The following is a 13,680-nucleotide window of genomic DNA, read 5'->3' as shown; positions in this document are numbered from 1 at the left end:
TGGTTGGAAAAGGTGCTTGATATAATTTCAGTTTTCTTAAATTTACCGAGGCTTGATTTGTGGCCCAAGGTGTGCTCTATCCAGGAGAATGTTCCATGTGCACTTGACAGGAACGTGTATTCTGCTGCTTTCAGATGGAAAGTTCTGTAAATATCAATTAAGTCTATGTGGTCTAATGTGTTATTTAAGGTCTGTGTTTCCTTATTGATTTTCTCTCTGGATGATCTGTCCATTGATGAAAGTGGGTTGTTAAAGTTCCCCACTATTATTGTGCTACTGTCAATTTCTCCTTTTATGGCTGTTAACATTTGCCTCATACATTGAGTTCCTCTCTGTTGGGTGCATATGTATTTACAATTGTTATATTTTCTTATACTGATCCCTTGATCCTTATGTAGTATCCTTCTTTGTCTCTTATAACAGTCTTTAAAGTCTGTTTTGTCTGATTTGAGTACTGTTGCTCCAGCTTTCTTTTGATTTCCATTTGCATGGAATACCTTTTTCCATCCCCTCACTTTCAGTCTGTATGAGTCCCTAGATCTGAAATGTGTCTCTTGTAGCCTGCGTATATATGGGTCTTGTTTTTGTATCCATTCAGCCAGTCTCCGTCTTTTGGTTGGGCCATTTAATCCATTTACGTTTAAGGTAATTATCGATATGTATGTTCTTATTGCCAATTTCGTTAGTTGTTTTGGGCTTGTTTTTGTAGGGTTTTTTTTCTTCCCTTCTTTTGTTCTCTTGTGATTTGATGACTATCTTTTCTGTTGTGTTTGGATTGCTTTTTCTTTTTGTGTGTGTATCTATTGCAGATTTTCAGCTTGCAGTTCCCATGAGGTTTTGATGTAGCAGGCCATATATATATATGAGATTGTTTTAAGTTGCTGGTCTCTTAATTTCCAAACTATTTCCAATATCCTCCATTTGTACTCTGCTGTGCTCACAATTTCTGGTTTTCCTATCATATTTGTGTGTAGATGATTTCAACCTTAAATGTATGTTTGCCTTTACCAGTGAGCTTTCTCATTCATAATTTTCTAGTTTCTAGTTGTGACCTTTTCTGCCTAGAGAAGTTCCTTTACCATTTATTGTAAAGCTAGTTTGGCGGTGCTGAATTCTCTTAGCTTTTGCTTGTCTGTAAAGGTTTTGATTTCTCCATCAAATCTGAATGAGAGCCTTACTGGATACAGTATTCTTTGTTCTAGGTTTTTCCCTTTCATCTCTTTAAATATATCGTGCCACTTCCTTCTTGCCTGAATAGTTATTGCTGAAAACTCAGCTGTTAACCTTATGGGGATTCCCTTGTATTTTATTTGATGTTTTCCTCCTTCACAGCTCCCTCCCTGGGGCTCAGGTCCCATTGGATTCCTTTCTCTCTCTTTTTTTTCCTTTATTCTTTTGTCTTACTCGGTTATGTGGAAGTTTTCTTGCCCATTCTGCCAGCATTCACTAGATGTTCTGTGTGAATCATTCCACTTGTCAGTGTTTTTGATGTATTTGTGGGAGGAGGTAAACCTCTAATAGTTTTGTGTGGAGTCTTGAGGGTTTCCTATATGGAGTATTATGTCATCTGCGTATAAATACAATTTTGCCTCTTCCCTTCTGGTTTGGATACTTTTTATTTCTTGTCTCATTGCTGTGGCTAGGACTGCCAATACTATGTTGAATAGAAATGGTGAGAGTGGGCATCCTTATCTTGTTCCAGAATTTAGTGGGATGGCTTTCAGCTTTTCACCATTGAGTATTATGTTGGCTGTGGGTTTGTCTTAAGTGGCTTTTATTACAGAGATATTTTCCCTCTATACCCACTTTGTTGAGAGTTTTTCCATGAATGGATGTTGAATGTTGTCAAATGCTTTTTCTGCATCTGTTGAGATGACCATGTGGTTTTTGTCTTTCCTTTTGTTAATGTGGTGTATCACGTTGATTGATTTGCATATGTTGAACCATTCTTGCAACCCTGGAATTAATCCAACTTGATCATGGTGTTTAATCTTTGTATGTATTATTGGATTCGGTTTTCTAGTATTTTGTTGAGGATTTTTACATCTATGTTCATCAAAGATGTTGGCCTGTAATTTTCTTTTTTTGTAGTGTCTTTGTCTGGTTTTGGTGTTACGGTGATGGTCACTTCATAGAATGAATTTGAGAGTGTTCCCTCCTCCTCAGTTTTTTGGAATAGTTTGAGAAGGATAGGTATAAGTTCTTCTTTCTACATTTGCTAGAATCCCCCAGCGAAGCCGTCCAGTCCTGGGTTATTGTTTGCAGTTTTTTAAATTACAGATTCTATTTCACATCTAGAGGTTGATCTGCTCAAGTTACCTATTTCTTCTTAACTCAGTTTTGGCAGGCTGTATGTTTCTAAAATTTGTCCGTTTCTTCTAGGTTGTTTTAATTTGTTGGCATATAACTGTTCATAGGATTCTCTTAGGATTTTTTTTTCTTATTTCTGGTGGTATCAGTTGTTATTTCTTCTCTTTCATTTCTTAATTTGTTTATTTGGGTCCTCTCTCTTTTTTTCTTGATGAACCTGCCTAGAGGTTTGTCAATTTTGTTTATCTTTTCAAAAATGCAGCTCTTGCCTTTATTGATCTTTTCTCTTGTTTTTTTGGATCTCTCTTCTATTTCCTCTCTGATCTTTATTATTTCTTTCCTTCTGCTGACTTTGCTGACTTTGGATTTTGTGCATTCTTTTTCTAAAATTCTTTCAGTTGGTAGGTTAGGTTGTTTATTTGAGATTATTTTTGTTTCTTGAAGAAGTCCCGTATTGCTATGAACTTCCCTCATAGAACTGCTTTTGCTGCATCCTATGGATTTTGTAAGGTTGTGTTTTTATTTTCATCTGTCTCGGTATTTTCTGATTTCCTCTTTGACTTCATTGTTGACCCATTGGTTTTTTAGTAGCATATTGTTTAGTCTCCATGTGTTCATTCTTTTCCCAATATTCTTTCTGTGGTTAATTTCTAGTTTCATGTAGTCAGAAAAGATGCTTGAGGTAAGTTCTATCCTCTTAAATTTGTTGAGGCTTGTTTTGTGTCCTAGTATGTGTTTTATCCTAGAGAATGTTCCATGTGCACTTGAGAAGAATTTTTTTTTTTTTTTTTTTTGGATGTAGTGTCCTGTAAACATCAATTAAGTCCAACTGGTCTGTTGTGTCATTTAGGACCTCTGTTGCTTTATTGATTTTCTGTCTGTAATATCTGTCAATATCAGTGGGGTGTTAAAGTCTCCTACCATTATTGTATTTCTGTCAGTTTCTCCCTTTATGTCTGTTATGTATTTGTTTTATATATTTAAGTGCTCTTATATTGGGTGCATATATGTTACAGTGTAATATCAGGTTTTTGGTATTGATCCCTTTCATCATTATAGTGTCCATCTTTGTCTTTCTTTGTAGACTTTTTTAAAAAGTCTGTTTTGTCCGATATGAGTATTGCTACCCCTGCTTTCTGGTTTCCATTTGCATGAAATATCTTTTTCCATCCCCTCACTTTCAACCTGTGTGCGTATTTCACCCTAAAGTGAGTCTCTTGTCCACAGCATATTATGGGTTCTTCTTTTTTTTTTTTTTTTAATCCAGTCTGTCACTCTGTGTCTTCTGATCAGAGCATTTAGTCCATTGACACATAAAGTAATATTGATAGGTATGTACTTGTTGCCATTTAAAACCTTGTTTTCCAGTTGTTTTTGTAGCTCTTTTTTGGCTCATTTCTTCTTTTTGTTTTTCCTTTTGTGATTTGTTGGTTTTCTTTTTTAGTTTGCTTGAGTTTCTTTATTTTTCGTTTTTTTTTAATCTGTTGTATGTTTTTGATTTGTGGCTACCCTGGTTTACAAGTATGTTGACCCATAACTGTATCTACTTTAAATTGATAGTCATTCAAGTTCAAACACATTCTAAAAGATTTACATTTTTATACTCCCCTCCCCCACTTTTTGTGATTTTGATATCCTGTTTTGCATCTTCATGCTTACCCTTTACTGTTTGTTGTAGTTATAATCACTTTTACAATTTTTTATTGTTTTTTAAATCTGTGTGCTTGTTTATATAATTTTCAGTCCTTTCATATATTTGCCTATTCTATTGTGTTTTTCTTTTTTCTATAGGTTCTTGCTTCTTTTCTATTTAGAGAAGACCTTTCAGTATTTCTTTTAGGGTAGGTTTAGTATTGCTGAATTCTTTTAGTTTTTGCTTGTCTGAGAAATTCTTTCTCTCCTAAATGATAATCTTGCTGGGTAGAGTATCCTAGGTTGCAGGTTTTTCCCTTTCAGGTCTTTGAATATATCATGTCACTCCCTTCTGGCCTGCAGAGTTTCTGCAGAGAAATCAGCTGATAGCCTTATGGAGTTCCCTTGTAACTGACTCTTTTGTTTTTCTCCTGCTGCCTTTAGAATCCTCGCTTTAACTTTTGCCATTTTAATTATGATATGTCTTTGTGTGTGTTCATGTTGTTTGGGACCCTCTGTGTTTCCTGTACCTGGATATATGTTTCCTTCTTAAGGTTTGGAAAGTTTTCAGCCATAATTTCTTCAAATACATTTTTGATACCCTTTTTTCTCTTCTCTCCTTCTGTGCATAGGTTGGCACACTTTACATATCCCATAGATCTTGTATGTTGCTTTCATTTTTTTTTCATTTGTCTGTCTGCTGTTCTGATTGGGTGATTGCGATTATTCTGTCTTCTAGATCACTTATTCCTTCTGTGTCATTTAGTCTGCTATTCATTGCTTCTAGATTGGTTTTTATCTCAGTAATTGAATTGTCTGTTTGACTGGTTCATTTTTAGTTTATAGTTCCTTGTTACAGTGATCTGAATTTTATTAATAATCTTTTTTTATTTTATTAATAAATAATAAACTTTTATTATTATTTTATTAATGATCTTAGTAAATTTCATTTTATTAATAATCTGAATTTTATTAATAATCTTTTTTTTAACTTTATTTATTTTTGGCTGCGTTGGGTCTTTGTTGCTGCATGCGGGCTTTCTCTATTTGTGGTGTGCCGGGGCTACTCTTCGTTGCAGCGTGTGGGCTTCTCATTGTGGTGGCTTCTCTTGTTGCAGAGCACGGGCTCTAGGCACGTGGGCTTCGGCAGTTGTGTCACACAGGCTCAGTAGTTGTGGCACATGGGCTTAGTTGCTCCACAGCATGTGGGATCTTCCCAGACCAGGGATCAAACCCGTTTCCCTTGCATTAGCAGGCAGATTCTTAACCACTGTGCCACCAGGGAAGTCCCAATAATCTTTCTTAAATCAGCATTTTTATTACCTCATTTTTGGACTCAGAGTCTAATAGACTGGTGAGGTCTGTTTCATTATTTGTTCTTTCAGGAGATTTTTCTTGTTCTTTTAATTGGGAGTAGTTCCTCTGTTTTTTAAATTTCTCTGTCTCCATGAATTTAGGAGAAACCATTATCTACTTTGGTCTTGAAGGGGTGTTTCCGTGTGTAGATTGTGTGAGTCTGTTATTTTTGGTGCAAGGGCTTGTTTTGGTATAGATGCCAGCCACTTCTTTCTTCAGAGTGTGCTGGCTGTTATCCCACTGATAGGGGTTGTAATAGGTGTTGTGGTGTGCAGAACCTGTGCTAGATGAGGGGCAGGGCCTCCTCTTTGCCCCATGGCTGTCACCACCCTGTTGGGGGCAGTGTCTGCTCCCCAGTTGTTGAAGAAGCCCTAATGGTTGGGTGCAGTTAGGTTCAGTTGCCCTTGAGTGTGTGCTCTGCCCCAAAGGAGGTGACTGCGGAAGCATATAAGGCCTGTGTAGTCACAGCGAACCTATGCACCTGTAGTTGCCCATGGTTTCACCCAGAACAGCCAGTGGTCTCGTCCCTTTCTCTGTAGTGTTCATCCCAGATCTAGTGCTAGGCTGTGGTGCGGAGTAGGCTGGGGCTGGAGGCTGTGACTGCAGGAATTGAGGTTGCTGTGCTGCACCTGGGACCTGGGCATCCTCTGTGGTAGACCTCTACCAGGACCTGCCAGCCCCACATCCAGCTCCACACTGCAGTGTGAAGTGGGTGGAGCTGGAGCGCTCCCACTGGAAACGTACCACTGCATACTCCTGCCCAGGGCCTGTCTGCTCAAGACTCAGCATCCAGCCACTCTGCTTTTCTCTGGCACCACCTATGCATGCGCTGACAAAGTCTGCTGCAGCCAGACCCGCCCCTGCTGTGCACACACCTACCACAGGCTCCGAGGTTCTCCCCAGACCACACCTCAGACCCTTCAAGTTGTCTCTGTGCAGCTATATTGAGTCCTCTCCCAGGGACTTGGAGATTTGGCAGTTAGCCACCGCACGTAATTGTGGCACCGCCCGGTGCATGCACTGACAGTGTCTGCCCAGTTTGATCCACCACCCCCATGTGTGCACTGACAGTGGTTGAGAGTCCGCCTGCCGATGCAGGGGACACGGGTTCGTGCACCGGTCTGGGAAGATCCCACCTGCCGTGGAGTGGCTGGGCCCGTGAGCCATGGCCGCTGAGCCTGTGCATCCGGAGCCTGTGCTCCGCAACGGGAGAGGCCACAACAGTGAGAGGCCCGTGTACTGCCAAAAAAAAAAAAAAAAAAAATAGGGCCTAGTTATGAGGGGCCCTGAGAGCCAGGAAGAGGAGTTTAGATTTGATATAGAAACAATTCAGATTTTGTTTACTGAAAGATTTTGATTGAGGTGACAGTGATGAAGATGATATATGGACAGCTCTACTCTGTTTATTTATCTCTATGCTATGTTATTTACCCTTTTACCATAGGATAAATTGCTAGATCTAGAAATTGGAGATAGGGTGAAAGGCATGCAGAGAGGCTATTTACCCAAAATTATGCAGATAACATAGTAGTAAAACCAATCTAGCCAATCTAATTTTAGAGTCTGTAATCTTAAAAAAATTAGCCAAAACCTAAATAAACTCATTTCATGTGAGAGTGATAAGCCCTGATTCTCTCCACATTCAATTCCAAGCATCAAGTAAGGATTTCAAAGATATACAGCTATTTCCCTACACGCCATGAAATTATGAGAGCCATCAGATGGTCTTTAACTTATCCTACTCTAACCTACAAAAGAAAAGTTCCCGTAGTCATTATTTTACTATTTTATCATTCAGGTCTTAACTACCCTTAGGCCAAAGGAGGTTGTATTAATATATAATTAATATTTAGTACCCAAGGTCTGAGGAAACTTATTTAGGATTTTGTTCAATTAAATTGGGTTAGACTGAAAATGGATATTATAACTCTCTGCAGTATGGCAGAGAGATGATATGCCCAAACATATTGGCAGATACCATATATATATATGGTATACAAGTATATACAAGTAACATAAATTGGTTAATTTCTTTTGCTAAGTTTGAAAAATAATCTATACCTTGGTATATAAAAGTTACTTCTAAAGAGATATTATAAAAGGTTTTACTATCTTTCAAGTGTAGCCCTTTAACTGTCTTTTCCTTGCATTTAAAGAAGCAACAGTATCACCAAAATTTAATTTTTTCTACGCTCAGGTGACATAAGAAGTTGTACAAACAAAATTGGATCAGGAGACCTGGGTTCTAACATTTGGCCCTGCCATTAGCTAGCTATACAACTCTGGGCAAATCTGTGAGCCCCTGGGAACCTAAGTTGCCCCATTTATGAAATTAAGGAGTTAGATTCAATGTTCACAAATGAAATATCCCAATACTATAATTCACCCTATACACTTATGCACATGTAAGATAAGATACCAGATATAACCTGGTTTAAACTTCTTTGGTATTTTGGAAAGAAAAGGGTAAACTTTTAAAATTTTAAAATAGCACACTGTGTCATAAGTGACTTTATCAAATAAAATTTCATTAAGAACTTGGACAGAGACTGAAAGACAGCCAGAGTAACATGATTGCTCCATTCTGAGCAGTTTTTCAGGGCTGGTGGATCAACCAAATTAAGAATCTATTTATGTAATTACTCATTTATTAAAACATGGAAATTCATGGAGAACAAACCTAGGTCTAACTAATAATATTAAAAATTGGCTGAAAAAAAGAAAAGAAGGAGCTTCCCTGGCAGTTATGGCTAACCTGTCTTACTCCAAACCTAGACAGCGTGATGTTTTGGGGATGGTTGTTTTTTTTTCCCTTATAAAACCTTCCAAGACAAATGATTTAACAGGTTTAATTTGCAGAAATCAAACTTCCAGAGCAATCTGTATTGCAGCAATTGAAAAGGAAAGAATTGAATTGAGCTTTATTTTTAAAACAGGGCAATAGTCAAAACTATACTAAATTTGCCTGAACTCCACCGTAAATGACTAAAAACTTTTATAATTGTCAGTTAATCATGATTGCATTCAGTGCCTCTCTAGTTTTGCTCATCTTAATTTCAAAGAAGTAATTGGTAGTGTTTTCTGGAATGTTTGTTAGTGTTTTCCAAGGTAGTCAGGAAACAAAGGGATACCCAAGACTTAATGACTAAACAAAAACTCCAAGAGACCTATCCACAGTGGCATTGTTTTAGCCATTCTTCATCCTGTAACATCGGCTTATAAAGATGAGTGGAGAGTTTTCAATCCTCCACCTCAAGTTTCCTTTGGGGGTCAGTTGCCTTTAGGGTCAGTTGAAGGTCATACCCTTAAGCTGGGGGGACTTTTGAGTAATTAACCCTAGATAGGTTCCTAAATGGTTTATTTGATGTCTCTTGGAACTAACAGCCATATCTGAAGAGGATTAAAAACCCAAGTAAAGTGTAGCACCAGCTCTGCTATGGCTTCCAGCCTACTAAAAATTCATAACCGAACATTTGCTAACACTCGACCATTCTCCAAGTCACTTGTTCTTCTATTATAGTACATATTCGTGATCCTAATTGATGAGGTTTTCAGGCTAAACAAAATTATTTTAATTCTATCATTTTGCTATTTAATAGAAATAAAATCAGATAAATAATGATGATAATTGTGATGACAAAATACTTCTGCAAAAATTTTCTCATTTAATAGTGGTATTCGTTATTATCTCCATTTTTCAAAAAAACTTTAGAGAGGTTGCAGTAACTTTTTCAAAATTACACAACTGGTAATTGGCAGAGTCAGAATTTAAGGCTAGAGAGGAATCTTTTCACTAAACTAAAGCAGATGAAAACATAAATGGAATTAAAACTTGGATTTGAGGGAGTCAGTAGTTTTATGGCAATGCCTATCATACTTTGCATAGGATACAAAAGACTTCACTTGAATGGGGTTTGTTTTTTTAGGGAGGTAGTTTTTCGCTTTTTTAAATACATAGTACAGATGCCACTGTCTATCGCTTAGGTTGACAATTCCATTCAGTTCAGTTGCCAACAATGATACTTAAGCAGTACATATTTGGCCTAAAGAAAAAAAAAAGAGGTTAGAACAAAAGTGTGTGAAGAAAAAGTATTATGGAGAAAAGGGACATGATTAACTGAAGGATATAAAGAGTAATTTTAGAAGTTATGGCAGCTTCTAATAAAGTTTGTGTATGCAGTTTCTCACCAGGTGCTGAAGGTTAGTTTCCTTCCTGGCTGGAAGCTCCCCAGAAAGGATTTATGGCAGCTTTGTTCTCAGAAAGCTTTACTTTTAATCAGATAAAGGGAATCTCAGAAAAGGCTTCTTTCTGCATCTTGCTGTATCTCAGATGTCTTCAGTTTAAGGTAATCTTTATACCATTCTGGTAGGTTGTGCATTCCTTCATTTGGGACTGCACATTAGCTTATCAAATCTCTAATAAGAAATGCTGTTCAGCTGCTGATGTCTCTAAACTCAAAGGGCCTGGGACCCAGCATCAGCTGGCCGGTGTCTCTGGGGAGGGGACACAAAGAAGCTTATGTTGGAAAGGCTAGGAAACTGCAAAGTGGATTTGGCTGTTGCTATGGGAAGGAACTGCTGCTGCCAGAATGAAGCAGCATGCAAAGGCAATACAGGAACCACAAGCATGTGGGAAGCCCACAGGAAGAAGACAGGAGGAGCTGCTCCCTTCTTCCTCCTCCAACCTTTCAGTCTGTTGGTGGAGCCTAACAGGGAGTCAGTTGGCAAGACCAAAACTGCTTAGCAGAGTCCCAGCTCCAGCATCACTAGGCAGAGCATGGAGGCTGAATTTGAAGTTGAGGGACAATCATAGTGTCAACTTCTTAGAAACCACACATTCTCACACCCCTGCCCAACCCCCAGGCCTGATGAATCAAACTCTAGGGATGCCGCTCAACAATTTGTGTGTTAACAAGCCCTCCAGGTGTTTTAGGTGCACGGTCAAGTTTGAGAACCTCCAAACTAGAACACTGGGCATCCAGATTCTTCATTTGCTGATTTTCAGTCTTGCCAGTGATTGGTTCTTTAAGAGTGCGAAAGTACTGCTGCTCAGAACCTAATCATGATCCCCACCATGCTTCTAGGCAGTTGGGATTGGCAGAAGCTGGAAACAAATTCAAATTATATAAGACTTTGGTTTCTTTGTGAATTAAATAGAAGTGATACTCTTACTTAGGGTTTTGATTTAAATTATGAACAGAGATCTATCTAACAGAGCAATAAAATATAAAAACGGAGTATTAATGTATAGCTCAATGTTGTAATAAAAAGTATAAAGTGAAACTAAATCATATTTAATTTCTGTAATTATTTTGGTGTTAGGTGGAATTTAAGCATAAATGACAGCTATTAGCTGTAAATAACTAATTAGCATTATTTTCAGACATCTGAGCCATTTTTTCTCCTTTCTTTGCATGAGCAAATGCACACTCAGACTCAAAGCTGAAATACTTAAAACATGTCCTTTCTCCTTTCCTACCCATATAGTCCCTCCCTTTGTCCCTGCCCCATAATTTTGAGGAACAAAAGACCTAACAGTGGCTTGACCTTGTAAACCAGGTGCTAAAGAGCTGAGTTAATGGTAGGGACCTACTCATTCATTTGCCAGACATTACCGAGTGCCTGTACATAACTATGTTGTAGGCTCTGTTTTAAGCTCTAAGTAAACATTAGTGAACAAAGCAAAGTTTCTACATCTGGAGCTTATATTCAAATAGGTAAGATACAAATAATAAGTGAATGACTAAATATATAAAGTGATGGTGAATGTTAAGAAAAATGCAGTAGTATAAGGAGAAAGAGAATGACTAGCCTTGCTATATTGTGCATTAATTTTGTGTATGCCCTAAACCTAGTACTCAGTAAATTTTTATTGAATGAATGAACAAACTTATTAAGACATCTCTGTGGTAGCATCTGTTTCATAACAGTGATAATATTGTAGTTAATTAGATTTATCTAAACACAGTGGCTCTGAATTCTGAAGAGTGAGAGTAGTAGCATTAAAGACCAGAGCAGTGAAAAGAAAAGATAATGAGATCTCAGGCATCTGACCAAGTTTGAGTTAGGGAAGAATGATAAAGTCAAATAATATAAGAACCAAAAGGAAGAGGCTAGCAAGTCTGTACCCTTGGTTCTAGGTTCTTGAGATTAGACAATTTCTATTTGAAAGAAATTAATAGTCTTTGGGGGGGTTCTGTTTACACAAATTCCTAGTTAGGATTTCAGCAGCCACACCCAGGGAAGATCCTGATGCTAATCATCTGCTTAGGAAAACAGAAGATGTCTGTGGGGTTGGAAAAATAGTGAGAAAAAGGATCAGAAAATGAGTCATTCCTATTTACCCATTCTAGAAATGCTAAAATAAACTTGAGTTTATCTTCAGGATAGGTTTTATAAGAAACATTGGTATTAAACTTGAAATTGCCTTAACAGAAAATATCTTACACTCTGCTAGTATGAAGAATGCATTAAAAAATAATACCCTTTGTTGATATCCAAAATGCTTACTATTGGGGCTAGCAGTTCCTAACACCGAGGAAGGAAAGAGGTTCCAGTGATTGATGGGACCACTGTACATCATTTACACACTCTTCTGTTTTACACTCACACCTACAAACACACGTGCACACACACACACAATCAGATTTATAATTGGCAAACGTATAGGAAAAATTTATCACATTCACCATTCTACAATATGCTGGAATTACTCTAAATATGCTTTAAAATCACACATTTTTATAACTTAAAAGGATAACTGCCCTTTGTAGTATGTAAAAATCAGATCAGATATGCTTCAGGAACTAGATGACCTCACTAACTCAAAGCAGGGAGGGGTCATATATGTGAATGTTGGGTAGGACCCAACAAGCAAAGAGGCAAGAGAATGTCTGAGTAGAGTATTTCTTTTAGAAGAGAGTGGAAAGTTCCTTTTTTAAGATTAGGGAGAAAAGGATCTGGAATTTTACACTTGAAGCACAGAGATGTTTTGTCTTTTATTGGAAGGGAGAACAAAGATGAAAACAGAAACTGTGGGTTTCTGTTCATATTCAAAACCCAACCTTACCCCTTCCTCAGTAATTTTTCCCCTATGAAACAATATACTGGAAGTGTTAGAGTAATAGTAAATCACTAGCGGAGTAATAGCAAATCACTAGTGGAGTAACAGTAAATCACTAGCAGAGTAGTAGTAAATCACTAGCAGAGTAATAGTAAATCACTAGCAGAGTAACAGTAAATCACTAGTGGGGTAACAGAAAATCACTAGTAGAGTAGTAGTAAACCACTAGCAGAGTAATAAATCTCATGCCAATCAAACGATTCTTGATAGGGAACTTACAGGCAAGAGGTAGATACAAAGACGTTTGATACCAAACTAGGTTTTAGTTCAAATTCACAAACCCTGGAGGAATGTAAGACTAAGATACAGATTCTGGTTGGGTTTATATAGAATGTTCCAGTGAGATCTGAAGATCAAAAGATATATGAAAAAGCAAATAGTGGTAAAGGATTAGTATGAAAATAGCAAACTAACTTTTTACATTTCTTAAAAGATGACTAGAATCAGATTGCCTGGATCTTAGCTGTGATATTTGCTACACACTGTGTCACTCCAGGTAAATTATTTAACCTATTTGTCCTCAGTTTCATCACTTCTAAAATGGGAACAATAAGCAGTAAGGATTCACTATATAGCACAGGGAACTGTATTCAATATCTTATAATAACCTATAATGGAGAATAATCTGAAAAAATACATGTATAACTGAATCACTTTGCTGTACACTTTGCTGTAACACAATATTGTAAATCAACTATACTTCAATAAAAGAAATGGAAAAAAATTAAAATGGGAATAATAGTTTCTCATGGGATTACTATAAAGTTTAAATGTGTATGATTATTAAAGCACTTAACATAGTATCTGGAACATAGTGGACATTCAATATACATTACCTAGTAATATTTATTATTATTACTTATGATATTGCTAAACCCAGCTAGTGGGAGTATTTTTTTAATGTAAAAAAAAAAGTGAGAAGACCTACTTGTCCCTCCACTGATCTATCATATCTACAATATTAACCAGGTTTTTCAAACTTAGGCCTCTCAACCTACCACTTAGAACTAACTGTAAGCTCAAGCTTTTGGGGAGGAGGAAGCTGTTTTAAAATAAGCTCTTTAAACCTAATTGATGCCAGAAAATATCTCAAACTAATCACCAGCATAAAAATAATCTTTCCATACCTAAGGTTTATGAAATAATCAAAATCAAATGTGTGAGCTGTTTTCAATCCTTATAGCTAGTGTTTTCCCCTTCTAATAAGTTCATATCTCCAAATTTAATCAACAGTTTCCAATTATTTATAATCAGGTCTA

General features: G+C 37.1%; 1 protein-coding gene across 3 annotated transcripts in view; it reads left to right on the top strand.

Annotated features, from left to right (window-relative positions):
* Positions 1-13,680, top strand: part of NUDT6 (nudix hydrolase 6) — a 36,115-nt gene that overhangs the window by 14,447 nt on the left and 7,988 nt on the right. The window contains exon 2 of one of the 3 annotated variants that reach the window (XM_060105709.1): positions 9,479-9,644. The exons of the other annotated variants lie outside the window; for them this stretch is intronic. Coding sequence (XP_059961692.1) covers positions 9,540-9,644 — 105 coding nt within the window. The 5' untranslated portion in view covers positions 9,479-9,539. The remainder of the gene's footprint in view (positions 1-9,478; positions 9,645-13,680) is intronic. 3 annotated transcript variants of the gene reach the window in all.

The sequence above is a fragment of the Mesoplodon densirostris genome, chromosome 1, assembly GCF_025265405.1.
Source record: "Mesoplodon densirostris isolate mMesDen1 chromosome 1, mMesDen1 primary haplotype, whole genome shotgun sequence".
In the NCBI taxonomy this organism is placed as follows: domain Eukaryota; kingdom Metazoa; phylum Chordata; class Mammalia; order Artiodactyla; family Ziphiidae; genus Mesoplodon; species Mesoplodon densirostris.
Note: the sequence above shows the minus strand (reverse complement) of the source record. Positions and strands in the feature narration are given on the sequence as shown.